This window comes from Primulina eburnea, chromosome 6, assembly GCF_022965805.1.
Source record: "Primulina eburnea isolate SZY01 chromosome 6, ASM2296580v1, whole genome shotgun sequence".
NCBI classification, from domain to species: Eukaryota; Viridiplantae; Streptophyta; class Magnoliopsida; order Lamiales; family Gesneriaceae; genus Primulina; species Primulina eburnea.
This window is the reverse complement of record NC_133106.1, coordinates 35981708-36009110: the sequence shown is the minus strand read 5'-3', so window position 1 is coordinate 36009110 and position 27403 is coordinate 35981708. Positions and strand designations below refer to the sequence as shown.

Genomic DNA, 27403 nt, shown 5'->3' with positions numbered 1-27403 from the left:
AAATATCGGTAGGGTTGATCTGTCTCACAAATAAAGATTCGTGAGATCGTCTCATAAGAGACCTACTCTTTGTAGTATAATAAATTAATGGAAAAACCTAATACAATTTGTTGGTCTCTTTTGATGTAATCTTACAAAATCGATCTTCAGTTTTAAAGATTGATTGATACCTTGCAAAAATTGACTGGTAAAAAATATTTATATATAAAATTATATTACTTATTGAAAACAGATGCTTAAAAAACTCACATAAACTTGTCTAGAATATATAGTTGACGATACTTTGTTAGAAATTTCCGGTGAGCAAAAATCCAGAAAACTAATCTATGCTTTGGGAAGATACCCGACTTCCAAAACAGCGTTTAATTTCCACGGCCATGCATATGTCGGGTGAAATGTTTTAAACCTCAAATCAATCTGTTACATCCATTTCCGAATCCGACCCCATGACTTGAATTCTGATTGGACAAATAAGAGCTTACATATAAATAAAATGCTTTACCAAAATTATAACTGCACATGCAGACAGAAAGAAAAGGAAAAATAGAAATAGTAAACTATTATTTATTGATGTGGGCAAACAGCAAGAAACTTGAAGAATAGACAAATATGTGTCAACGTGAATTATCACACAAACTTTCACACAATTTGTTTACGTTTTATACAAACCCGATGTAAATTTAATAACAAATGCTCTTTAAAATTACCAAGGAACAAAACCCATCCAAAAGATCTAAATTTCTGGGTTCATCCTCTCCCCAGTTGAAAAGGAATTATAATCTCACGACATGCTCATGCACCTGTGCATTTTTATTCAACACATGTATCCGTTTTTGTTTTCTGAACAATCTAAACCAGATGGAAGACTGGGTAAATGAATGTGGAAGGCGAAAACATGAAATGATACTATACAAGGAGCTAGGCAGAATGTATGGAAGAAAGAGCATCGATGGATACACGTCGAATTGAGCTCAAAACATCTCACTTCAGCATTTTCTCGATAGGTGACAAGATGCACTGATTTTCTGCTTTGGACCGTGTTGTAGGATGACTTATCTTTAAAAATTCATGCACGGTGGATTGAGGCCTATTTTTTAAGCTTTGAAAGAGCTGTTCTACTTCTTAGCAACTGGGATTTTCTTAGTTGCTGCAGGACTCGAGCCTCGAGCATTTGTTCTTCCAGCAATTCTCTTCTGGCGCTCAAGCAACAATTCTTCCTTTCTTCTGCGCTCCTCTTCCTCCTGCAAGGAAAAAAAATGCATCTTACGCAATGTCAAACAATAATAATGGAGGATGATAAATAACAGTCTGAATCATTTTGAACATACATGCTTGTCATACCTTTTCAAGCTTGCTCTTTTGAACCGTTGATCTACTCGAGGAAGATGTTTTCTTGCTCTTGGATAAGGGGTCAGTCTTACTCTTAACAAGAGATCCTGACAAAGCTTTAGGATTTTTTGCAGGGAAGCTTAAAGTCTTCTTGCCATTGGTGCTCTTACCATTCACAGGAAGTCCTTTTCCCACTTGACCACTGGCTTCAACGGTTGGAGATTTTTTATCAGCTTCAGTGAAAGAAACTGAAAGTTGATAATCCATTTCTGGAGTCCATGATGCGCCTGTTGAGTCCTGCGACTCCCTAACAAGAAACATACAAAGGTCATCAGGCTCAATGGATGTAGATTTTTCAACCCTGGAAATATTCGAATCTCCGATTCCGGGATGTGTCGATTTTTCAACTTCTGGGACCATGCTAATATCAGTTTTCCAGTCAGAAACATAAGCTTCATCAACTGCTGATCTAGACTGTATCATTAAGGAATCATCAACCATGGGATTTTTTACAGCTGTTTCTTTTTTAACGAAGCCCCCTTCATAGGGCACGGTGTCATGATAATCAAATTCTACTCGTTTAATGTCACTTGTTCTTGAAACTTGGGACGGACTTGCAACAAACCAATCTTCGCCTTTCTGGTTTTTCAGAACAGAAGATTCGGCAGCAAAATCTGCAGGAGTTCCCAGTTGGCTTTTTCTTGATTCCTCTAATTGTCGTGAAAACAATGCACTCTCATCTTGAGAAACAGTTTTCTTTATACCGGGCCGAATATTTTCACCGTTCATAAAATCCGACATGTCTGTTCCATCATAGTCTTCACCTCTCTGAATGGCAAGAACAGAATCGTCAGCATTCAAAGGTTGTTTCTTAATTTTCTCTGATTCAAAGTCTATAGGCGTGCCATTAGAAGTTGGCTCCTCGTGACTCATTAGAAGATTCTTAAAAGCATCCCAAGTACTAATTACTTTTCCTCCCGAAATATTAGCTTCGAACCCACTTTCTGGATCTTGTTCATCGTAACCGTTCGATCCATTCTCCACATGGATTCCCCGTTGCCCTTTATTTTTACGTGCTTTTGCAAGTGCATTGTCTACCCCCTCTCTAATGGAATCATCATCAAATGGAAAAGCCCCTCCTAATGAACCATCCGATATTTCATTCTCCTCTCCGCTGTGTCTCTGGGAAGTTATGTAATTTATGTTTCGGATAACGACTGTTTTGGAGGACTTTTTCTTGTTCTTTTTAACATATCCTTGCCCCTTTGAAGAATGCTTCAGGTCACTCTCTTTAGCATCTTTGGAATCAGTCCCAGAATAGGAGCCACTAGATTCAGTTTGTTCATCCTCTTCGGATGTATCAGTTCCTTTTGCATCCACAGATTTCTCTTTCTTCTTGTGTGATTTCCGGTTTTGACTATCTTTGAATTGTGGAACAATCCCACCAGGAGATGGCCATCCCATTTGCCCTGGATAATATGGCTGCATCCCTGGAAAAGGATAACCCTGGAAGTTGTACATATATTGTGGCATCTGGTTCATCCATTGTAATTGTGGCTGAGGTGTCTGTTCTGGTGTGGGTAGATTACTCGCTGTGGTTGAAAAAATTAGAGATTTAACACATACCAATTGTCCCAGAAAGGTCCAAAATAATATGATAATATCTGATCACAAAGTTCTCATAAAACAGTAATCATAAATGATTAAGAGATTGAGAGGATAAACATTTCAAACTAAGCATTAACAGACAAAAACATCCAGTCAAGAATTCGAACAAACAAAAAAGAAAAGAAGTAAAAAGTACCTTTACTTCCATCTGAAATTGGAGTGGAAGCCAAATCAGGTTGAGTTTCAGACAAGCCAATGGAAATACCGTTGCCAGGAATATTTTCACCTGCGAGCAAAATTCCAGGTGCTCCCATATATGAGAATTCAGTTGCAGCAGATGCTTGCATTGCAGCTAATTCATCCATCCATTGGTCATCTGAATGCTTCTGCTTGTATAGCTCCTTAAAATCAATGGATGCTTCTCTATACAAAGAAAAATTTTGATAAGAAAGACAAAAATTTGTTCAAAAATCCGCCTCTAACAGTATAAGATAAATAATAATGCTCATTAAAAAGGGTTACTATTCAAGAAATAACTCTTATTGAGGAGAATATTTGAAAGATTAAAGAAATCAATATCCTAGCGTAGCATTTAGGTTCTTATATTTGGGCCAGACTACAAATAACTGACACATGAACTTTGTTCCACGATGTAAAACGTGTAGAGATACAAAACTTATTTGTAGAACAAGCGATATAACGAAAACAATAGATAACAAAAATTAAGCATTCTTTTTCCTTATGCGAAGACTTTGAAATGGAAAGACCAAAATAAAAACATGGATATTGTAAGCAAATTGGGAAGTAAGTTTTGAAGCATATCTGTAAGTGCGCGCGCGCGCGCACAAAAGGAAGATCAACAAAAGTTCACCTCAAACGTGTGGCTCCAAATGTGTCTGCAAAGAAAATGAGATCATCAAATGTGTCCATTTCATATCCTGCCACAACTGCACGAGCATAAGCCATGGCTTGCTCTTTCTGGAGTAATACTTTTCGAGTATCCATAACACGTTGAAGGCGAATCCTACCCAGAACAACACCTCATTGATTCAGTTAACAGAGCTATAAAATACAGTAGTGATGCACTATATTTGACAAGTGGCAGATCAGATACCTGGAATTTTCTTCTGGAGCAGCCCCATTAAGTCCTTCTTCAGAGGATGACTGGAAAAGCCATGAGGAAATATAACGTGTCATGGGGGAAGTGACAAAGATCTTCTGAACTACTAACCACTTATTGACATCAAAATAAAAATACCTTTGAGGAATTGACTGACTTCTTCGTGATCCCATCAGCAGCCGATAAACTTCCTACTGATGAAACAAGTAGCTTGGTAAATAAATAAACAATCCAACACTATACACATAGTGATAGATCAAGATATTGCCATCAGACTTGAAGACTGATAAAAATGTTTGCCAAGAGTGAAACATCACCGAACTAGAAAGCGTGAAACATGTTTTAGGTTCAAATTTTGCAGTTTCACGTAAAAGGGAACATAAACTTCATATCAGGACCCTATTTTTTCACAAAGGGAAAGAGAGAGTGTTCACCAATGTACAAGTATACCATATACTTTCAATGAGCAACTTACCTTCCCCTTGATGTTCTGTCACCTCTTTCTTAAGAACTTCATTAGATTGAATTGCACTTTCAATCTGTGAAATTTCTCGTTCTATTCGAACAACTGTTTCAAGAATTTCAGGTGTGCTCACAAAGCGCACAAATCTGCAATGAAAGGGAAAAGAAAGCAAGTTTGTGTTAGTAAATTGTGTCTTCTTTGAGACCCATTATAAAACCTCTCAAGTCTCATAAAACGCATTGAAGAGTATGATCCCAACCCTAGAAGTGACTTCCTACGATATGGATCTCAAATTTCATCTTTCCACATTTGTAATTTAGTCACCTAAAGATGGTTACCTACTTAAGTACTAAAATCTATCACCACTTTCAACTAAAACTATTGCAATTAAACAAGAACCAATGGACATTTCACAGCGACATAAATATATTTTTCGATATTGCATCAACATCTGGACATAGATCTCCTTGAGTGAGGTTCGAAAGCGTGTTAAATTACCTCTGAAATGTGGCTTTGGTGAACCATGAAGCATCATCAGCAGCAGGTGGACGAATTTTTATCGAATACCCACCTTTTGAAATCTGATCTTTTGCATATTTCAAGTGAGAGATAAACGGTTCCACAAGTCCAGATGCAATTTTCTCACTTGTCTTCCCAGAAAACACCACAAGATCGCATCTTTTTCCAATTTCATCAAAAAGCGAACAAATTATCAAAATTTCACCTAAAGAACTGAATGAAAACAACATTTAACGATATTTGCACCAAAGAGGACAGCAATAAAAGTGCACCTTGTTCTTGTAGGCGTGAGCTGAAACAGAGCATAGTCAAGAAGGGTCTCCGAATCCATACTCACGATCAAGAAAGATGGCGAATGAATGAACTTCGAAGACTGTAATATGTTACGTGTACGAGTTCATTGAATGTGACATTTACAAACTTTTCGGAGTCTTAACTGGATATGAGAAAATGCCAGCGAGAATTGATGCAGCGGCCCACATGGGAACTGTGTGTTGAACTGGTGAAAGAGAAGGCAATGGAGTTGGAAATGGGATCGGAGAGTTTGATTAAAGGAGTGGTTTTCTCGATTGAATGATACGGATATGGGACCCAATTTTCACGTTGTCCCCACCTCTCTCCATTATTTCGCAATTACTGAGTTAATTAGGTTTGAGATCGAACTGTTTCGACGAGGACGATCCATATATGAGTTTGATCTGAAAAAAAAAATTAAAAATTAAAATTTAGTTCAGGAAATTAAACTTTTTTTGGCGATATTTTGTTTTAATTCTTTTAAACTTTATATAATTTATACCTTTGTCTTTGTAATTTATAATATTTAATTTTTAAGAGTCATTTTTATAAAAGGAATGTCGAGTCGTATTTAAGTATTGAATTAAACAAAAAAGGACATTTTAACATATAGTGTCACTCACTAATAATTAGAGGTGTTAATGAAAAAGAAACGCATCCTGTATGTGAAAAAGATGCAACAGGGATTGTGAATAACCAAGCATACAATTTTTGAGCAAGATTAATATATGAATACGTCTCTTGTAAGATGGTCTCACGAATTTTTATCTGTGAGACGGATCAATCCTACTGATATTCATAATAAAATGTAATACTTTTAGCATAAAAAATAATACTTTTTCATGGATTACCCAAATAAGATATACATCTCACAAAATACGACTTGTGAGACCGTCTCACACAAATTTTTGTCTTAATCTATTTAAAGTCTTTCAAGATGTATGATTGGCTGAACTATAGGAGTGTTTGATTAATGAATTATGTGAGTATTTGATCAATATTTGATTTCTCATATAAACATTTTCTTAGGTGTTTATGTCGCATAACCCAGAATGCTTAACATTGTTTGCAGACTGATTAGTATGAGAAGTTTATCCCGTACGTATTGAATGATAATGACTGACTGTGGTTATTTCGACATAAAAAAGACTAACATATTTAAAAGATTTACAACATATAATTTTACATGTTATTATTCGCAATAGAAATGTAAATTTTACAATGTAAAGTTGAAGAAAATCAAGATATAATATTCAAGGATAACATTAAATAAAATTTTGCAGAAATTAATCTAAGTTGAGCTACTCTTGGTAGATAAAAATTCGAATCATCCAAGAATTTTTCGAAAATTAACCTTCGATAGAAACCATTAACGATGATAACCCTGCCGAGTTAATCAGTGAACCATAAACAAATACAAGTTGTTTGATCCCACGAATTGGAGACATGTTAGTTGGGTCGTCCTTGTCCCTTGTGGGAAAGATTGGTAGAGTGCAGAAAATAAATAATTGTTATCTTCTTAATTTAATGCTATTATCTTATTGGTCATTTGAAAATTGGTAAGATTGACTACTCCGCAATAAGACAATTATTCACCATGACTAGCTTTTTTACTTTGGATCAAATTTCAAAAATTCTATTGAAACCGAAGAAAAAATAATCATATTGAGAAAAGTGGCCCAATAAATTTAGTTTTATAACTTTTGGAATGAGGAAATTAATTACCATATGAGAGAGATCTAAATGTGAGTACAACCCATATAATTTTTTTTAAAAACAAATAAATAGCATTCGAAAGTATATATTATCCCTTTAACAAAATAATAATAATATATATATATAAATATAAGTCCCGTCCCTTTATCGTTAAATAGGCCATATATAGAGACACAATATTGCCATTAGCTTGCTTTTGCTTGTCCCTGAAGAGAAGAATCATAACAAAGTTTGAATCAGCAAGAACCAACACCATCCTCGAATTCGACCTTAATTATATATATGGGTTAGGTTATGGTTTTAGCTACCCGCGAGCAGAGTCAGGATTTTGAGTTTAGAATGTCTGAAGTCTATGTAAAAAATCGACTATTGAGATATACATGTTATTTCAATCTTATTTCAAAAAATAAGACTATTGAGATATACATGTTATTTCAATCTTTTAAAGGGGTGTATTCAACGTAGGAAATTTATTGACTTCTAATAATTTTTGTAGATTTTAAAAATCTAGAGGTATTCAATCAAGACTTTTGCATACTCTATAGAAGTCTTGTGGTATTCAAAATAGACTTTCATGGAGTTTTAAAAAGTCAATTGGTATTCAACATTGACTTTTATAAACTCTATAAAAGTCTACAGGTATTCAAATTTTCTATGGACTTTTAATAACTCCATGGAATTCATTGACATACAAACATTAAAGCCTAAGGTACAACTACAAATTGTAAAAAATTGTATTTGGTTCACCCCAAAGATTTGAATGGATTTTTAAAACTTCTAACTCTCTCTCTGTCGCTTCACATCACATATCTTCATATCTTCTCTCCTCTCATCTATTTCTATTACTCTCTCAAATTTTCGAAGTGTACCTCTATATATATTTTCATCTTTCTTTTTCAAATTTTTCATTTTTTGGCTGATTGTTCATTTAATAAATTTTAATTTTAATAACACGGGGAAATTTTGAATTATAAAATTGATTTTGTGATTTTTAATTTATGATTTATACAAATTAATGTAATATTCAATAATAATAAAAGATGATCAAAAAAATGTTGTTTAATTCTTAATAATTGAATAGTTTCGTAACAACAATGATTTTTTAAATTCATTTTCGTATTTTTAATTAATATGTAAGCTATGATATTTTTATACAAAATTATATTCACACAATAATAAATAATATTATTTTTACATTTATATTATCAATTTAAAAATAAGATTACATGTTAATCAATTGATGTATTTTAAAAAATTTACAAACATGCATATAAACCCACATATATATACATGTAAGGATTAAACGATTTAACTTTTAAATAAGTAAATTTATTTATTAATATAAATATTAAAAATAATTTCAAATTGAATATGTTATATATGTCAATTAATTAATGGTTCAAAGAAATTAATAAAAAATCACATGTTATAGTTAAGTACAAAATTTATAAAATTCTATAAAAAAAAATCTACAAAAGTCTATAAAAATCTTGCAAAAAAGTCTACATAAATCCACATAAATCTGTTTATAAATCTGTGAGATTCCATAAAAGTCAATAAAAATTTATCAAATCCATAAAAATCTATCATTTAAAAAAATCATTAAAAATCATCAAAACTTTGAATTGAATACACCCCACATAGTCTGTCAACATATTTATACCTAATATTTTGTTATTTTAGTTTTTAAATAAAAATTACACATAAAATTGAATGGGCCGATGAAATTGGAGGAAGTCCAAAACATTGCGTAAAAATATTTAAGAATTGCTAGTCCATGATTATCTCGAGACCGGCATTAGTCAGTTTAAAAGCAAAATTGGGCCGATGAAATTGGAGGAACCCCACTTAAGAACTGGCAAAATAGTGGGTTTTCCTGGACGCAAGTCCCCCTCCTTGTTATACCCCACGAATTCCTAGTCCTAGGAATTTTACAACACTTAAAGTTCCCAAAACTTATTATTATTATTTAAAGAAAACCTTATTATTTTTGTTATCTATTTAATTTTCATGCTAATGATCACATGTATTGAACTAAATTTGATACACACATCCAAATCTCATGTATGAAAATGAAACTTCGACTCATTTATATAATTTTAAGATAATAAATCTGATTAAACAACTAAAAATCCAGTTAATTGAGTCTAACAAGACTGCTTTTGCTAGTATATATTATTATTATTACATATGTTTGATCATTGCACTAAAAAAAAAAAAAAAAAAAAAACTAAATCAAGAGAAACCAACCCATACGAGAAAGCTACAAGGTGTCACCATGCTTAGGGTATTTCTGGCCAATTGACCATTTTGGTCAAGAATTTTATTCTCTCGAATTCTCTCCATATATGTTCTCACGATGTCGTAAACAACAATATCTAGTTTATCACTTCAGCTCATGGTCTATCTTTCTGCACTAAAATGATATACACTCCCGCAACTTTTGACTTGCCAATGTAGACAACCCCACATTTGGCCTTGTTTCTTTTGTCCTTTTGCACGATTTGGTGGATTGGAATAAGACTAAATAAAATCTCCATTATCAAATAATTTAGAAATCATTATTAAATAAGTAGTTTTTTTTTTTTTAGAAAAGATTACTGGTTTTTGGGTAAAAAATGATATCTGATATTTGAATACTATGAGAAATTTGTAACTTCGGTTTTTTATATTTGACTATTTGTGATTTTGCTCATGCACGTCGTCAAATTTCAGTATATGTTTTTGTTCTATGTGTTTTTTTTTTTTCCAAAATTTGAAATTTACATGCGAAAATTGTCAAAATTTGAAATTTACATACGAAGATTCAATTTTGACAACAACATACGTCAGAAGTAAAAAAAAACAGACGTATAAATCAGAAATTACAAATTTTCCGAATAAAATTGAAGTGCTAATTAAGTCATGACTGATTGTTATTGTAACTTAACTCCAACATCGTCATCAGACGTGGACATGAAACCGCAAGTGATCATACTAAAGCGAATCAATACATGAACATATGGGGTTGTCCGCGTTTGGAACTGCCAACCCATTGGTTATGAGATATTGTCTGTTACTGTTACATAATAAACGCATGACATGAAATCAAAAGCGTACAAGACTCTTTCCATTTTTCTGGTCTTTGTGCTCCCCACACGCCTCCGTTATATTTTATCTGAAAATATCTTCAGTAGTAAAAATATAATAATAATATTTTCTTCTGAAAAAAAAAAATCTAAAATTTTTGTATAAAAATGACTGTTTAACTTGCTAGCTCATATATTATTTTCATCATGCATATGATGTCGCTATGTTTTTTAACTTGTTTTATGTATTAATCATATAAAACCAAAAACATTTTATCTTAGAAAAAGGCACAAAACGGGTCCATTCAGTCGTAAATGTATGTGTATATATATATATATATATATATATATATATATATATATATATATATATATATATATATAAAGTTTTGATATGATGATCAATCATTGTGGATATCTATGTGATCATCGTCTAAGATGATGTGACGTTCGTCTATTTGATATAATAAACTTCATCTTAGCGATGGTCATATAGGTGTCCAAAATGATGTATTAGACGTCGTCTCAACCGTGGTCACATAGATATCCACAATGTGTGCTTACTCTATCAAAACTATATATATATAAAAGGTTAGTCGTTCTACGCAACCGCAGTTCATCATTTTGTATTCTTTCACGGTTAAACCTTAGAAAATTCTTCTCTTTTATATCCAAAAAAAAAAGTGTGAGCTACAGAATCTATAGTACAGGTTAGGTATCATATATAAATTCTTAGAAAATCTGAATATCGATGGAGAGCCCGAGTTCGAGCTGCGGGCAACCGCATCTGCCTCCAGGGTTTCGTTTCCACCCCACGGATGAGGAGCTTGTGGTTCACTATCTCAAGAAAAAAGCTGCCTCCGAGCCTTTGCCCGCAAGCACAATCATAGCAGAAGTTGATCTCTATAAATATGATCCATGGGAACTTCCAAGTACGTATGTATATATATATATATATATGTACATGTGCATGTACATCTCACGATTTGAATCCTCCAATCCAATCAATCGATGGTCTGTTTTCCATCAACTTCAACTCTTGGTATTAGTTGTGTAACATCGTTGATTCTTTTGGTTTTAGGTAAGGCGAGTTTTGGAGAACAAGAATGGTACTTTTTCAGCCCGAGAGACCGGAAATACCCTAACGGAGCCCGGCCGAATCGGGCAGCCACTTCGGGCTATTGGAAGGCCACGGGCACGGACAAGCCCGTATTCACCTCCAAGGATCAGATCCAAAAGGTTGGGGTGAAGAAAGCTTTAGTTTTCTACTGTGGGAAGCCACCAAAGGGCATTAAGACCGATTGGATAATGCATGAATATCGTCTTCTTGAAAATAATTTCAACGTTAAGGCCCCTGGAATGCCCGTTAGCAGCAAAGGATCTTTGAGGGTAAGTAATTGCTTCTAAGGAAAAAAGTTACCTTATCAAGAAATATGGATTATGGTAATCTAAAGTCATGGTATTTTTCCCTTTTCCTCATCTTACTTTTTCCAAAGCAATAAGTTTTTTTTAAATAAAAATTTGTTGCACGAAATGTTACATAATTTGGGGAAAAATGAAACTAAAACAGTAAAATGGAATAATTTCAAAGAGAACAACGTTATGTAAGGATATTGTTTCCAAATTTTAATTACTCGTCGTGTCATAATTTATGTTACCATTTCATTAAACAGGAAAGATAGACATGAGAGATGTTGGCAGATCTTTTAATCACCATATAAGTAGCTAGATTCAATGTAATTAATTTTTTACTGATCGATTTTCTGGGTATGAACTATATAGCTTGATGATTGGGTTTTATGCCGGATTTTCAAGAAAAACACCTCTAGCAGCAGTACCAGACCAGTAGCCGAAAGCGAACAAGGTGATCGATCCAACATGGAAGACATGTTTGTTTCAATTCCTTCACAAACCATGGGCGTGTTTCATAATCTCAATCCAGGGATTGTTAAACCTAGCTCGGATCACAATTTCGTACAAGACGATAGTGGAAAATTGATCTGTTACGACATGTTATCCGGGATTCATAGTAATCCACACATAATATACACGTTATCCGCATCGATGCCAGACAACATAATTTCCTCTCAATATGGGATTGGATTGGAATCCAACAGTGGGATATTTTCGAGGAAGGATCAAACAATGCATGGCGCTAATCAGGATATTAACAATATCGACAATCAAATCCTAGATAATGGAAATGATGGGTCCGACAGTTCTTCTGTTTCGTTGCTCAATCAACAATCACACCAGAACCCATTTCCCAAGGGATGGGATTATGCATCGTCGTGATTAACATCATCATGCTGACTTTATAGATCCATATAATGCTCCTATTGATATGAAATGCAGTTTAATGCGATAATTATTATTAAAAACTTAAATAAATATTTTACTATCTTACAATTAGAATTTAGATCGTATTTCAGTACAACATGATTTGTTCATCACATATATATATATATATATATATATATATATATATATATATATATATATATATATATATATATATATATATATATATTTCAAAAATAATGAATAGTGGAATTCATCTAATTTTTTAATTACATGTAATTTTAAAAAATTACATGTAAGTTTTAAAATTGAATTGTGTGTAATTTTAACTTTTAAAAATTATGTTTAATTTTTATGTTTTTTAAATACAAAATTATTTAATAAATAAAAAATTTATATTTCAACATATCACGAAAAACATAAGACGAAACAACTTTATGACATCATGGAAGATTCCTTAAAACAAGGTTGGTCCAGTACGATAAAATATATAAATGGGCTTTATTTTTTTGTTTGGGCTTATCCAGTGTTTTGAATTTTGAAATGGGCTAATTAAGATTTCAAATTGAGTTTGAGAGATCAAATGCAATCAATTATAATATTGTTATGGACAATTAGCGACTCCACCTTGTAAATTAACCGCGAAAACGTCACCGTTTCCTCGTTCTCTGTCAAAAAAACGAACAGTAAACCAATTAGATTACTGGAAGGTGGAGGAGGAGGAGGGTGAGATTAACATCTTACATGGGGTTATGATGGCGGAAGCTGATGTCATTGTTCTGGATTGTTGTTGGGCTAATCGCTGAAATCCAAGCCATGGTAATCCCTAGTATTGGCCAAAAATCCAGTTGAAAGCCATGAATAATAATGCACTTTCATGCTATTGGACCCAAATTTTTCCCGATTATATTTGATTTGTAGTATTGACTTGCTTTTGTGGTTATGTTCAAGACCAATAATCGGGATCTATAATTGTGTCCAGATTTATTGTTCTGTTGTTTACCTTTTCCTTTTTGTGTGATTTGGTTTGGAAATTCGTGTTGATTATGCGTTGGAGCGTTTGAAGTTCTCGATGATAAAAAAATTCGGGTGTACGGACGATTGCCTTGTCGTATGGGTGCGTGTCGGAAAGATTAGGGGAATTCTTCTTTCTTCCGCTGGGTTTAGGGTTTATATTTGGCTAATGTCATGGTTAATTGATTCATGAATTTGCCTCTGACAAATTCCTGTTTGCTGTTGGGTATTTTGATTATTTTAAATGTATTTACTTGTTTATATTTTCAGACCACATCAAAGAAAGTTATAACTAGGGATGAATGGGAGAAACGACTCAGTGATGTCAAGGTTAGAAAAGAGGATATGAACAAATTGGTGATGAACTTTCTGGTGACTGAGGGTTATGTGGAAGCTGCTGAAAAATTCCGGATGGAATCTGGGACTGAACGTATCCTTTTGTCAATTTTTTAAGTGACAGTTTGTTGTGCCAGTCTGTGCCAGTCTTTTCATATGTCGTGGTAGTCATGTTTTTGAAGAATATCTTTGATTTGCCTTATTGACATATACAGCAGAAATCGATCTTGCAACCATCACTGACCGCATGGCAGTGAAGAAAGCAGTGCAAAGTGGGAATGTGGAAGATGCTATTGAGAAAGTTAATGATTTGAACCCTGAGGTGTGTTGGTCTTTATTTGATTCTTCGGGATGTTTTCATGAGAAATTAAACTGATTTAATTTTGACAATCTAGAACAACTTGGAAGTGTTTGGTCGATTGAATTCCAGGCTAGATGATGATGATTTTGATTTTATGGTGTATTTGGTTGCATAATCGAGTGAACTGCATGATAATAGTATTTGACAGTCGTAAAGATCATCCCTTGGATCTAACGCAATCAATATTTTCACACGTTGCTCGTAGCCTTTTGTTTTAATTCCATAATTATATCTGAGAAATCTGATAATTGATATGGGAATTCATAATTAAGGTGCATTGACATGTTTGCTACCTGGATTCCTGATGCAGTCTAGTCTTGAAATTTTATCAAATACAATTACACGAGCTGCAATTACTAAATTTTACACTCGCTTTTCAGGTTTTAATATAGCAAGTATAAAGTTAGATGTTTTTTAATGCAGATATTGGACACAAATCCCCAACTATTTTTCCATCTCCAACAGCAACGGTTGATAGAATTGATCCGTAATGGAAAGGTGGAAGAAGCTTTGGAGTTTGCTCAAGAGGAACTTGCTCCAAGGGGGGAGGAAAATGTACTTTTCATTATTTGTTTGTTTTAATGTAGATCTAAAGAGTTTAGATAATTTATAAGGATCCTGACTTGGTATTTTTAGTCTGGACGACTGCAATCATGTTTTCCCAAACACATTTTGTTGTATCATCAGAACGTTCCTTTTTGGATATATTATTTTCTTCTTTTTTAACCTGATGTTCATTATAAGAAATGTTTATTATTTCAGCGAGGCTTTCTAGAAGAATTGGAGAGAACTGTTGCGTTGCTTGCTTTTGAAGATGTCAACAACTGCCCTGTGGGTGACCTGTTAGATATATCACAGCGTCTCAAGACTGCTAGTGAGGTGAATGCAGCCATCCTTACCAGCCAAAGCCATGAAAAAGGTTAGTCTCTGGCATATCATTAATTTAAATTTATAAAGTTTTGAGATCTTGGTTACCTCTGCTCAATATTTTCAATCATTGCCGTTTTTAGGAAATGACAGCTCTAGGTAAAGGGCATTGGTGATGGTTATTTCATGCGGTGAACGAATGAGCCCATTTTATTTTTTGGTTCGTCACGCCAAAAGTATGGCACTAGGATAGAATGAAACAATGCTATTTTCTCTCTCTGATGACTTTTTCTTTTTCTTTTTTAGACTTTTCTAGGAATACTTTTAATTATGTTACCATTCTTTAAAATTTATCAAGCGGTTATAAAAAGTGCATGATAATGCATCCTGAAAAGTAGGTAATTTTTTACCCTTGAAGTTTTTTGGATATGAAAATCTTCATCTCTCTTGTTTTTTTCCAACAATGAGTACCATCACCCATTTTTGGAGGAAACTTGCACCATTTTTCAAATCACGTATTATTCCCTAAACCCGTTCACCATTTTTAAGGTACAGCAACTACAATAAATTAGTTGTTACCATATTGCATTCACTCTAAAACATTATCATCCAGACCCATCTCAGGAATTTCAATAGTTTAAGTTATTTATCAGTTGATGTGGTTCAATATTTTTACAGCAATTTATTTAGTTCTCACTTCCCACATGCTGGTATAACCACTCCAATGCTCCGTACCCTTTTTCTTGAGTGTTCGTGGAGTCGAGTTCTTGATCTTCAATTCTGCATTGTTATTTCACATTGTAGAAATTTCATATTTCTATAATTCTGCGAATGACTATTGAGATTGTTTTTCGGTTGATATTATTACAAAAAAAATGTTGTCGTCTCATTTGCCGCGTAGCTGCGCTGCATTATAAGGAAAAGTAAGAGGATTTAATTCTGTTATGTATATGATTTCAACAGATCCAAAGCTTCCAAGCTTATTGAAAATGCTGACATGGGTGCAAAACCAGCTAGACGAGAAAGTTTCTTATCCTCGAATCAATGATTTTTCTACGGCTATGCTTGAAGATCCTGCTGTATGAATATTTCAGGTTTCTCCTCCTGGTGGTGCCGAAATATACGAAAGCTCGAAATGGTTGGAAGCAGGTGAGATGATTTAAAGGGAATTTATGGACTCCTCTATTCTATATAGAAGATCATGTGCTGATATTAGGAGCTTTTGAATTGTGTTTTTAAAGGTTCGTGTATAGACTCTTTTAAGATTATGTAAATTTGGAATTTGGATGGTTAGTGTTTTTTTAACGAAAATTACTTTCATTAAAAAATCATGTTTTTGGCACCATCATCGCGTTATTAAATTAGATGATTTGCTAGGTTTTCATTCCTCAATTTAACAAAGAATAAAAATCATAAAATATGGAAAACGAAGTCTAAACTTTTAAAAGAATAAATCAAAGAGCCCAGCTAAAAAATCAAGTTTTCGATGTGGATTTGATATGGTTTCAAGATTTTCTTCAAAAACGAAAAATAAAACAATATAAATAAATGGCGACAGATCCGATCCAAATGCATCTTCTTTTCGTTAGATCCCTCGGAATTATCTTCGCTAGAAATATTCTTTTTCGCCTCCGTCTCCTGACATCAAATCATTCTTTATCAGGTTAATTGAACAAAATGGCAAATCAAGATTCAAGAATGACGACATCAGAACCACCACCGGCACCTCCACGCGCCACCCTCCTCCGCGTTCTGCTTGACGTCGACGCCGCCGTATCCCTCCACATCTACACCTTCTTCCATCCAATAATCCCCTTCCCACTCCTCAAATCCCTAGAATTTTCCGGCGACGGTCGTCTCTTCTTCCCCATCATTCTTTCTCTCCTCCTCACCAGAACCACCACCAATCTCCTTCTATTAAACCTTTTACTTGGATCCTTTTTAGACCTTCTCCTAATCGGCCTCCTGAAGCACCTCATCCAGCGCCCACGCCCTGTATACAACAAGAACATGTTCCTTTCTTTTGCAGTTGACCATTGGTCTTTTCCCAGTGGCCACTCTTCTCGAGTCTCATTCATCGCCACCTTATTTTATTTTTATTCCGATCCCGTGAGACAAGTTTTGGTTGCCCTTTCGAAATTCGACGCCGAGGCTGTGTTTGTGAAGTATTTCGTGGTGGTTGTGGGGTTATGGGCTGCAATTACGTCTGTTTCTAGAGTTCTTCTCGGCCGGCATTTCGTCCTCGACGTAGTTATTGGTGCGTGTTTGGGTGTTGCTGAAGGGACCTTTGTTGTTCGGGTCTTTAACTACGAGAAATTGAGCTCCTTATTTAGATGACAAAGGGATATATTTCGACTGTAAGTCTTTCAGATTGTTTTTTTTTTTTTGAAATTATTTGATCTACAAAATATAGGCTTGGCTTCTTCATTTCCTGTTGTCTAAAAAAACTGAGCTTTGGAGGGTTAACAAGTTCTATAATTATGTGCAACGTAGCATCAGGATGAATCTTCTTTCTGGGGTTATCCAATGCCTAATTACCTTCTTCATTACTGCTTTCATCTGCGCTTTTTCTCGCCAGAAATCTGCATCCACACTAAATTTCCATCAGACCCCATTGATGAAAATGAGCAAATCACAGTTGAACCTGGTTTTGAAATGCAAGATCCTACTAAATCTCTGAGCAGAAGTTAGAAGCTCTGCTTTGGAAGTGTTTTGTGAAAATATTTCATCTGTATGAACTTGAACAAGTATACGCTTTTGTGGCCCAAACCAACTAAAACTTCAAGGGACCATTATAATTTTTATATATTTAGTGTTACATTCTTTATATTTTTGTGGAAGCAGAATCCGAATATTTATGCATAAATTTTGAAGTCTTTGTGTTAAAATAGCACCGTTCGTTCGGCATCTACTAATTCAATTCCAAATAGAGTGGTGTCCCGAACCCTCATGTCAAGTAAAATGTATTTTAATTTTATAATAATATTTTTTAAAAAATTATTATGCTGCTTTATGTGTCTCTGATCAGTTTAGGACTTGTATAAGGAAGTGTATTTAATATCTAATTTTAAATTTCAAAATTCCTATCGCCCCAAATAAATATTATTTTAAACTAAATTAAATTCCAAATAAATTCCATCGATTTAAATGAAATACATCTATCCAACACAATCTAACAGGGTTAATTGGATCTTATCCTTTGAGAAATTTCTTAAAGGTTTGTCAAATGATATAAATAAAATGAATTAATTTTTCATTTTGAGCTATGCACAGGATGAAATCATCTATCATGATGTATGCAATGCAACCATTAGAACAATTTCTTAAATGTATGATCGAACAAATCACCTAAAAGATGGCTTGAAATTCGTATGAAGCATATAGGTAATCTAATTATCCCAAACATAGTAGTTAATTCGAGAAATTGGCCTTCAATCCCCAGCCGTCGGTTTTTTTTGTGTTCAGTCCCTGAGTACTTTTTTAGTACCACATTTTCACATGAAGTGTACCACATTTCCACATGAAGTGTACCATATTTTGTATGACATAATACCATAATTTTGTGGGTAGAAAATGAATCCAAAGAAATGTTTTAATTGAAGATTTTTCACCAACTTCCTCTATTTAATTCTATCAAATATTAGTTCCTTTTATTTTTCCTTTTCGAGTCTGGAAGAAAAAGGAAGTTGCTTTTGATTTTGTCTTTCATAATCAATACATATACAACAATCCCAAAAATATTATTTTATTTGGGACCTTAATGTTATTTTCCCAGAACCCCTTTTTACATACACTACACGCGCGGCAGCCTATTTTTTTTTCGTATTTTGATCTGCAGACTATAGAGGAATCTATGCCGTTGATTAAGGAACAATTCCCGATGAGACAAAACCTCAGACGGCCGACAATTTTGGATAGTTGATGTGTCGGCTCGATGTTTATTATTTTAATCCAAATTAACGATGTATTTTTTTTATTACTTGCCTTCAAATTTCGAGTATTACTTTTATCATATCTCCCTGTAAAATCTTATAATAAATTTGGTAAATTATTTATTATTAACTTCGTATATAAATACCGGACTTCGAATTATAAATCATGATTTAAAAAAACAAGACAATGGATTGATGTATATAATTGCGACATTTGAATTATATAAAAATAAATTGTTTTAATATATAAACTTTTTGGTGTCGGTTCAAGCTCGAGTTTTATTGGGTTGGCTCGAAATGTAAAGAACAAACCATTTTGCTCAATTTTCAACTTGAATTTGAGTTCTCATTCGAGTTTGATTGTCGAGTGTATTAAAATTTAAACACAGACCAAAGTTCGTAAAGCCGGTCACTTTTAAACATGTCTAAAAAGATTAATAGACATATTAAAGATTTTAACTATAATTCACAACCTATTAGATGAAATAATATGTATTGCAAAATATTGACATGGACGCAGGTCCGAATTTGATTTTGCCTGCTTTTGGGGCCACAAAATCCACTGGTTCGGTCAGTTCGGGCCTAGCCCGACTTGTCACCGTTTCTTTGATAAATCAAATCCATGTTTCCAAATCGAACAACTTTTTTCTTTTTTTTTCCCAGAAAAATTTAGAACACCAGGATGTTTTTTTTTTTTTTTAACACCAGGATGTTGAGAACTTATCGCTCGTATGAAACTATGTTTCTAAGTTTAGAATGAGATCTTAGGTTTGAGACTCGATTGTAACTCATACAAAAGAACACCTAGATTTATGACACAAATTTTTCAATTTTTTTTTTCAAGAAATTTATTGTCACGGGATGTTTCGCAACTTCTTGTTTTTATCAAGTTGAAAAAAAAATTATAAAATATTTGAATTTGATGATGCCATCACCAATTATTTTCCTAGTTATTTCCCTTATAGATGCGATGGATTGCAACTATAGAAAGCTTACACTAACTTGTGATTGACGCTTGACAACTTTATTTGCATTCGAAGATTTTAATCGTATTCACTCATTCCACACACCTTGATCAAATGTATGATATCGTAATCCATACACGCGATTTTTTTTACACGCGATTTTTTTTTGCGAAAGAAAAATATTATTTTATTTTTGAGTAGGTCTTTTGTGAGACTGTCTCACAAATCTTTATTTGTGAGACGTGTCAACTTTACCGATATTTACAATAAAAAACAATATTTTTAGCATAAAAAGTAATATTTTTTCATGGATGACCCAAATAAGATATCTATTTCACAAAATACGACCCGTGAGACCGTCTCACATAAATTTTAGCCTTGATTCATAATGCTAAAATTTCTTCCCCGCGTGTTTGTCAAACCGTTATTATTATTATTATTATTATTATTATTATTATTATCCATTTTAACGATAAGAAAGTAAGAAACCACATATTTTACCATTTGATGTATATTGGATAAACATTCAAATTAACATAAATAATTTGCAAATCACATTAATTAAAAAAAAAAAACAATACGTTCAATTGTTATTATTTTCCTCTCACATAGTGGAGATTTGAAACGTGTATATATATAATATATTTTTTAATCGATATGCACCTTTATTTCTTTTTTCAGATTTTATTTTTCTACGTGAAATAAACGCTACTGGCTTAATTATTTACAGAAATTTTTTCTCAGCACAATTATTAAATGGATGACACGGAGCTACAAGTTTGAAATAATACAACTTTTTCTTTATTAATGTGTACTGTTTATAATCCTTTACAGTGTGTTTGGTAACCAGGATTTGAGAAGATTTCATGAGATTTGGAATTGGATTTGCTAATTATTATCTAAATCAAGCCAAAAAAAACAATACAACGACATTGTAATATTGATAATTAACATTAAGACCTTCATACAGATTTTATTTACATATTCTAATTTGCTTATTTGGGTTTTAATGTGAATATTAGATTTTTGGAACAACCTCGAGTCTACATTAAACAATTCCTAAATCCAAATAAACACTATCATTATGAAAGCATTTTGATTGCTTATGAATCCTTCGACATTTTGGATATATAAAAAATTGTGTGAGGACTTTTGCTAACTCAAACTCAGTAATGTTTTTTTTTAAATCATTAAATATTAAAAAATGTATTAATATCTAATTCGATTATTATTATAAATGCTTGCAATGCAACGATTAGGCAGATGTCAAAAGACGCTGCGGCAGCATCAGAGGTACGATGTTTCCCAACCCTTCTTCATTTAATGATTCGAGAAGATCGTAAACTCCAAATTCCAAAGCTCCATATTTTTCCGATCTCCACCTATTTCCTAACCTTTAAGTCCCCCAAGTTGCTACTCTCGCTCTCTGCGTCTTTGTTCATACAAGGACTCTTGTCGCATCATCACTCTTTGAAACGACTCTTGCTTTCATAAAATGCGTGTTCTTGCCCTTGGAAAAGCTTCCGCCTGTCTTTCAAACTGCCACAACTGTCTGTTGGTTTTCGGGTATACTTTACCAGCAAAATCCATCGTTTTGATTTCTAAGATGGATATAATGCTTGAATATTGCTTCGAATAACTGTGTGTTGAATGTGCTATAGCTCAAGTCTGGGTGGGAATTTTATGCGAGGTGAAAGACTTGAAATACGGAGTTTACGTTCCATGGGAAGTGAAGGAGAGGGTTTTTGGGAATGGCAGCTGCCGCTGGCGCCTAGTGGGGCGCCGTTGTTCTTGCAGAGAGATGAGCACTTGACGCATTTTGATGATTCTGTTAATGCAGTCTCTTTTGGGTTTGTTGCCACGGCTATTCTCATTTCCATGTTTATTGTGATGGCCATATTTGAGAAGTTTCTTAGAACGACCTCGCCGGATGTCTCTCCACCCCGTGGTGGCCGCCGGGGAATTTCCGACGTTGAGGCGCAAAGTCATGCTGGAGGCTTAAATTCCAAGCTCGGCTCTAATTCTCCTAAAGTAAGTTTCTTTTTCAGTTTTTGACTTATTGGAGTTTGGCTCGGTATGTTCAGTTCGACACTTTCGATGATAAATTTTCTGGTTCGTCACAAACCTCCTTTAAAGTTCATCTTCCCTTTCATATACATGAGTGTGGAGGAGAAAAAAATCAAATAAATTATATAGAAAACAGAGTTGTCGGTTGAGTGAAGTTACGTGTAAATTTCATTTGAGGGGTCTTTGTTTGGCCCCACTAGGACACTATGACTTACATAACACTTGCAGTACTATTGTTTTTTAAGCATTTGTTTCCAGACTCTATAGGTCCCATCAGGCCCAGAATTTTCGAAAAGCAAGTGCGTGTGCGTATTTCCTGAAATATTTAGGTTCTGATTGGCATAGTTTTGCCGATGATATTTCTAGTGGGACTTCGGAATAATGTCTTCCCCCCCCCCCCCCCCCCCCCCCCCTCTAAACCTGGTTGTTGATTGGCATTTGGTAAACTAATGACTAGAACAAAAATACATAAGAGTAAGTTTTATGTAAGTATGGCGAAATCTAGTCAACGTTAGGATTCCTGAGATTTTGTTTTAGATAAAGTCTTGGTAATGTTAGTCCGCGGAATATACATAGAGACAGCCCTTGCATGAATATTTTTGCGGGTCTGTTGGTCTGTATTTCCGTTTCAATTCTTGTACTGCATTTGTTGTTGCATCGTCTCAACGCGGACATGCTAAACGTGTTCGGAGGTAGCAGTGATACAGCATACCCGAAGCTATGATCGCTCAGCCTGACTAAAGTTCTTTGTTCTGGGATCAGTGTCGCCCATTTATATAATCTGCTCTTGGCCTAATGCCCATCATTGCTGATATTTATGATTGATATAATTGGTCCATATCCTGAGAATTTCATTTGTTTCTCTGTTCGGTTATTTCCTTCCACCCACCTTTAACGTATCATAATACCTCCAACAACTATGTTCTCATGAGTGCTTAAATACGAGTTTAGTAAGATATGGTGTGTCGAAAGGAACTTTCGTGTCTTTACATTGGACGACATGCACGAAGGTACATGGAGTTTAATGTCCTGTGATCTCGACCGAGGATTAGGCTTTAGGGAAGATCCATCTGCGATTAAGCTTTGGAATTCCATCTCTACTACAGAACTGACCTTTGCAGTTTTTGTATGGATCAAGTCTCAGATGGTCGTTTCGTCCTGTAACACACACCTGGTTGCCGGTAGTGCTCCTCCCTGCCCAATTCTAAATAATCATGGCCGACTCCTACTGTAGCAATGTGTTTAGTCCCTTTTTGGTTTGATCAGTCCTTATTTAAAGTTGTCATTGAACTTATTATAATGGGGAGGAAATTTCATATATGATGTGGAGAAAGTAACACCATGAGATACATTGTGGAAAGTTTTTGGCCAAAGGTGCTGCTTCTGAGCACCAAATTAAAACGATTCAGATCTCTTTTATAATTCTCATCTGAACATTGCAGGGATTTCAGATATCTATCCAACCCAAAGTTATTTCCATTCTGATGCCCGGTGACAGTGTTCCAAAGTTCATCGCACAACCTGCCCCCGTTTCATTGCCTCCGGAGCGCGTTTCATGGCCTTCACATCAACGTGAACGGCTATAAAGTATGCATTTTTGCCAATATCTACCTGAACGTTGTGCCATGCATGAATGTTGATTTCTTTCGACATTGATCCCAACTCAAGCTTTTTGATATGATGATGATGTGTATATAAACTAGTACTTGACCAATGTTTCTATAATTGTATATCGAGTGTTGAATCTTTTGTATGGTAATGAACTTAAAAATTTGAGCTAAATTAAGTCATTTTCAGTATTCGTTTGTTTGGTTTAAGCCATAAGATGGGCTTCTCAATTAGACCTTTTATATGCTTTTAATTTTAAACATATGCTCACAATTATTATTATTATTATAAATAAATTTCTTTGCATGGAACTGTTTTTGTTAATTAATTAATCGGAATTTGCTTTACATATTAATATATAACACAAAGATTGAATATAAAACTTGAAAAAAACACGAAGTCCAAGATATACTTGTTAAAACTCGCAACCTTTTGTTAAAAAAAGGAACACGACCTTTGACTTTGTTTCACACAAAACCACAAAAACGACTAAAAAAATTATTATTATTTGTTATTTTTGGTACGACATCAAATATTGTAAGACCAAGTCTAAAGACCAAAATAACCATTACTAACTGAAAATTTACAACCCCTACTTCACATCTTACACTACAGAAATATGAAACATTCCAAGGATACAACCGGGTTTTCAAGCATCTCAAGCGGCCACTTGTCCACCTTCTGGAGTCTATCCCCCAACCCGGATCCGACCCGTCCAGGAGATTTCCCAAACCTTCTGGATGATGGGCTCCGACCTAGGTCCGTTTTTGACGACCCGCCATTCGTTCGGCTCACCGGAGACCTGGAGCGTCTTCCGGAAATTTCACCGGCATCCTTCTTCCACCCATGCCCGGTGGAAGATATGGATCCGGGTCTCGAACGATCCATTGAATATTCGGACGCCCGACCCGGATATTTCCCCGACGTCTTATCCTTCCTCACATCGCTGGAGGGACGGTTCTTCAGCCTCGCCGGAGACTTCTGGTGTACCTCGCGGACGTCATCGCGTCCATTGCACTTTTTTTCTCTCTTCTCCTTAATCTTTGCCAAACCACCAACACCGCCCCCGTGGGTGTTACAGATCTCAGGCACCTCCTCCTGGAGCTTGTTACCACCGAACGCCGTGCAGGGATTCTTCGTGACTGTACCTTCTGGGTGCTTTTCATCTGAATTATTGGAAAAGTCTGTTAACAAAGGTGCGGCCTTGATGAACGGAGTTTCGTTTTGTTGGGGTAAAGGTGACAGTTGTTTAGGAACGGCGGGGGTTTCAGAGAGGACTTCTTTGACTGTTTCTTCGTCTGAAAATGGTAGAGTGGGTGGCGGGGATTTACTGCGAGCGTCGCCGCTGCCAGTGCCACGGCATTGTTTTCTGGTGCATTTAGACTTCGATTTGTGATGTTTCTTCACTGTCTTCGGAGGTACTGAGGTTCGGTTGATGCTAATGCAGCTACCCATCGGTAGTCTATTTCAGCTGCCGGTAAATGGGTGGGTCTCGGAGAAGACGACGGAGCAACTGCGGCCGGATTTGAGTTTGGAGATGGGTAGCGTTTAATGAGAAAAAATTTGAAAGAGGTCCATCGTAGATTGCATGTATTTATTTTGTTTGCTGGAGAGATTTTGCGGCCTTCTCTAGTTGGCAAGAAATTTAACTAGATCAAGACATGGTAAAAAAAATGGAAATCAGCGTTATTTTTTTTTAGGTAAATTTAAAATATCAATACTCTAATATGTAAATTAGAGTATTAGACTGACAGTAAATTATATTGGACAAATTTTATACGACAAACTCAAACTGAAAAAAAAAAAAAAAAACAAGAAAAAATGAACCGAACACCTCAACTTATTAACAGAAACTCATCATACTTTAATTTAACGTCAAGATACTCGCATGACAACAATAGTTTTTATTTCATGTCAACAGTGAAAAGACTTTTCTAAGGATAAATCATATTAAACAGTTCGTAGTATATATTGTACTGTACGTTAATCTCTAACTTCGTTTTATTATCTAAAATCCAAGTACGAACATTTGATTCCACGTAATTCGATTTATATCTTGATAATTCATAAGTGTTCCCTCCCAATTATTGGATAGTAGATTTTTTAAATATTGTATGTGTCGTTATCGTATGAGCAGTGTCCAAGTGTCACCAAAAAGGTATGTTGTGAACAAAGAATTAAAAAAAGATTCAAAATATTTTTTAACAATGTAATATTTATTTATTAAAATTTTAAAAACTACAAATTGTGTAGTGGCATTAAAATTATTGTGAGTGAATAGTAGTTTGAGAATAGATCCATCCATCAACATCAAAGGCTAGTGTTCCATGTTACGAGAATTTACAATCCGAGCTACTTCCCTGTAAAATATTATTATATCAAGTCTCTCTCGTTCGCCCCACAACATCTAAATGCGCCACATGCACCCCGCTTCTGCAATCACGTTCCGGGGTAAAGGCCAACCCCGACATTAATGAACTTCCGGCATTTTGATCGATAATCAAGCACCGATTCTATCTTACAAACGCCTGCATGGACACAAACATTGATATAGTTGTTCGGCTTTTCTCTTCGGTTAAGGCAGTTAATTGTTATAATTTGATCTTAAATTCGATGTCTTGTTCCAAGCTTTTAATCTTAGCATCAGATGAAATATAAATTATCGAAAATTGTTTGTTTTTTTTAATTATTATATTAACTCACATTTCTTGCTACGTTAGCTTAATCAACTGGGCTTTGTAGATTTTGTGGATTATGATAGATTTGAACTTTTAATCCACATTTCAATTTGAAAGGGTCTAGCCTTCATTTGTTGGTTCAAGAGGTTGAGAAAGATGGAGGATATAGTAGCTTATTGATATTTTTAGGGGGTTTTATGCCCTTCCAAACTTTTCACAGGGACATGATGCAATTACGTCTGCTAATGTGTTGCTCGATGATGATCTTGCCGTACAAGTTTCTGATTGTGGTTTGGCTCCTTTGCTATCATCCAACTTCAATTTCTGCGCTCTAATAATTGAATTTCTGCACTAAATTCAACATCCAATTTCAACCCATTTGCTATAAATCTTACACAAAACAAAAAATTCTCAGAATATATATATATATATATATGTATATATATATATATATATATATATATATATATTTTTTTTATTTTCCATACATTAATCGTTATATTTTATATTTATATTTGTGTTAAAATTACATTTTCAATTGTTATATTGTATGTTTACAAATTGTATTATTGCATTAAAATGTTCATTTGTATTTTACTGTTATATTATTTATAAATAATTAAATCAAACCATTAATTAACCGTTTTTGATTCATATAAATAAAATTATTTAAAAATCTATTTATAAATTTATTTGAATAAATATTTAATTTTTATGATTAAATATCTAATTATTAAAATAATAAAAAAAATATCATACTATTATTTAAATAATAGTTATAATTTTTAATACTAATATTTATAATAAATAAAAACAATAAAAAATTAAAAAAATAAATAAGAGTTCTTCGTGCAGAGGAAATGAGACTGAACTATTTTGTCAAAATAAAGCAATTCCATTGGAGAACATCTCATTGCTTTACACATTTTGTTGCAGTGTTGGAGATGTTCTTGATAATCTTATAATTTGTAAACATTAAATCAAGGTCGGAACTTTGTCCAAAACAGTTAATAGTATTTTTTTAAAAAATAATCGTTTGCTTTGAGAATAAATTAGAGATAAATCCCTAAACACAAACTCAACTTTATCTTTACTTCCTACACTTAAAAACTTTGATTTCACTCCCTAAAACATTAAAAAGACAAAAATACCCTCGT

General features: G+C 34.1%; 6 protein-coding genes across 9 annotated transcripts; 4 read left to right on the top strand and 2 right to left on the bottom strand.

Annotated features, from left to right (window-relative positions):
* Positions 1–550: 550 nt before the first annotated feature.
* Positions 551–5656, bottom strand: LOC140834804 (COP1-interacting protein 7-like). 2 transcript variants are annotated; one of them, XM_073199943.1, is made up of 9 exons: positions 5312–5656; positions 5019–5198; positions 4533–4666; positions 4196–4248; positions 4052–4101; positions 3809–3961; positions 3134–3360; positions 1342–2921; positions 551–1241 (listed from the first exon to the last, which is right to left on the bottom strand). In XM_073199943.1, the coding sequence occupies exons 1-9, from the start codon at positions 5368–5370 to the stop codon at positions 1116–1118; spliced, it is 2562 nt and encodes an 853-aa protein (XP_073056044.1). In that variant the 5' UTR covers positions 5371–5656; the 3' UTR covers positions 551–1115. The 2 variants fall into 2 exon arrangements, with proteins under 2 accessions (XP_073056044.1, XP_073056043.1); XM_073199942.1 differs by having other exon boundaries at positions 4196–4251; positions 5312–5655.
* A 5086-nt stretch (positions 5657–10742) lies between these two features.
* On the top strand, positions 10743–12510 carry LOC140834801 (NAC transcription factor 25-like). The gene is made up of 3 exons (XM_073199937.1): positions 10743–11049; positions 11199–11506; positions 11900–12510. The coding sequence occupies exons 1-3, from the start codon at positions 10869–10871 to the stop codon at positions 12410–12412; spliced, it is 1002 nt and encodes a 333-aa protein (XP_073056038.1). The 5' UTR covers positions 10743–10868; the 3' UTR covers positions 12413–12510.
* A 563-nt stretch (positions 12511–13073) lies between these two features.
* On the top strand, positions 13074–16284 carry LOC140834802 (protein GID8 homolog). Its single transcript, XM_073199938.1, has 6 exons — positions 13074–13237; positions 13703–13862; positions 13984–14090; positions 14553–14684; positions 14892–15048; positions 15960–16284. The coding sequence occupies exons 1-6, from the start codon at positions 13187–13189 to the stop codon at positions 16079–16081; spliced, it is 729 nt and encodes a 242-aa protein (XP_073056039.1). The 5' UTR covers positions 13074–13186; the 3' UTR covers positions 16082–16284.
* LOC140834803 (probable lipid phosphate phosphatase beta) lies at positions 15973–19005 on the top strand. Of its 3 annotated transcripts, none has more exons than XM_073199940.1 (3): positions 15973–16145; positions 16660–17353; positions 18835–19005. In XM_073199940.1, the coding sequence occupies exon 2, from the start codon at positions 16674–16676 to the stop codon at positions 17331–17333; it is 660 nt and encodes a 219-aa protein (XP_073056041.1). In that variant the 5' UTR covers positions 15973–16145; positions 16660–16673; the 3' UTR covers positions 17334–17353; positions 18835–19005. The 3 variants fall into 3 exon arrangements, with proteins under 3 accessions (XP_073056041.1, XP_073056042.1, XP_073056040.1); XM_073199941.1 differs by lacking the exon at positions 18835–19005 and adding an exon at positions 17490–17542; XM_073199939.1 differs by lacking the exon at positions 18835–19005 and having other exon boundaries at positions 16660–17542.
* Positions 19006–21080: 2075 nt separating this feature from the next.
* LOC140834800 (uncharacterized) lies at positions 21081–23746 on the top strand. The gene is made up of 2 exons (XM_073199936.1): positions 21081–21924; positions 23403–23746. The coding sequence occupies exons 1-2, from the start codon at positions 21544–21546 to the stop codon at positions 23544–23546; spliced, it is 525 nt and encodes a 174-aa protein (XP_073056037.1). The 5' UTR covers positions 21081–21543; the 3' UTR covers positions 23547–23746.
* Positions 23747–23992: 246 nt separating this feature from the next.
* Positions 23993–25209, bottom strand: LOC140833577 (uncharacterized). The gene has a single exon (XM_073197910.1). It carries the CDS (start codon positions 25021–25023, stop codon positions 24178–24180), a length of 846 nt encoding a protein of 281 aa, XP_073054011.1. The 5' UTR covers positions 25024–25209; the 3' UTR covers positions 23993–24177.
* Between the last annotated feature and the right edge of the window lie 2194 nt (positions 25210–27403).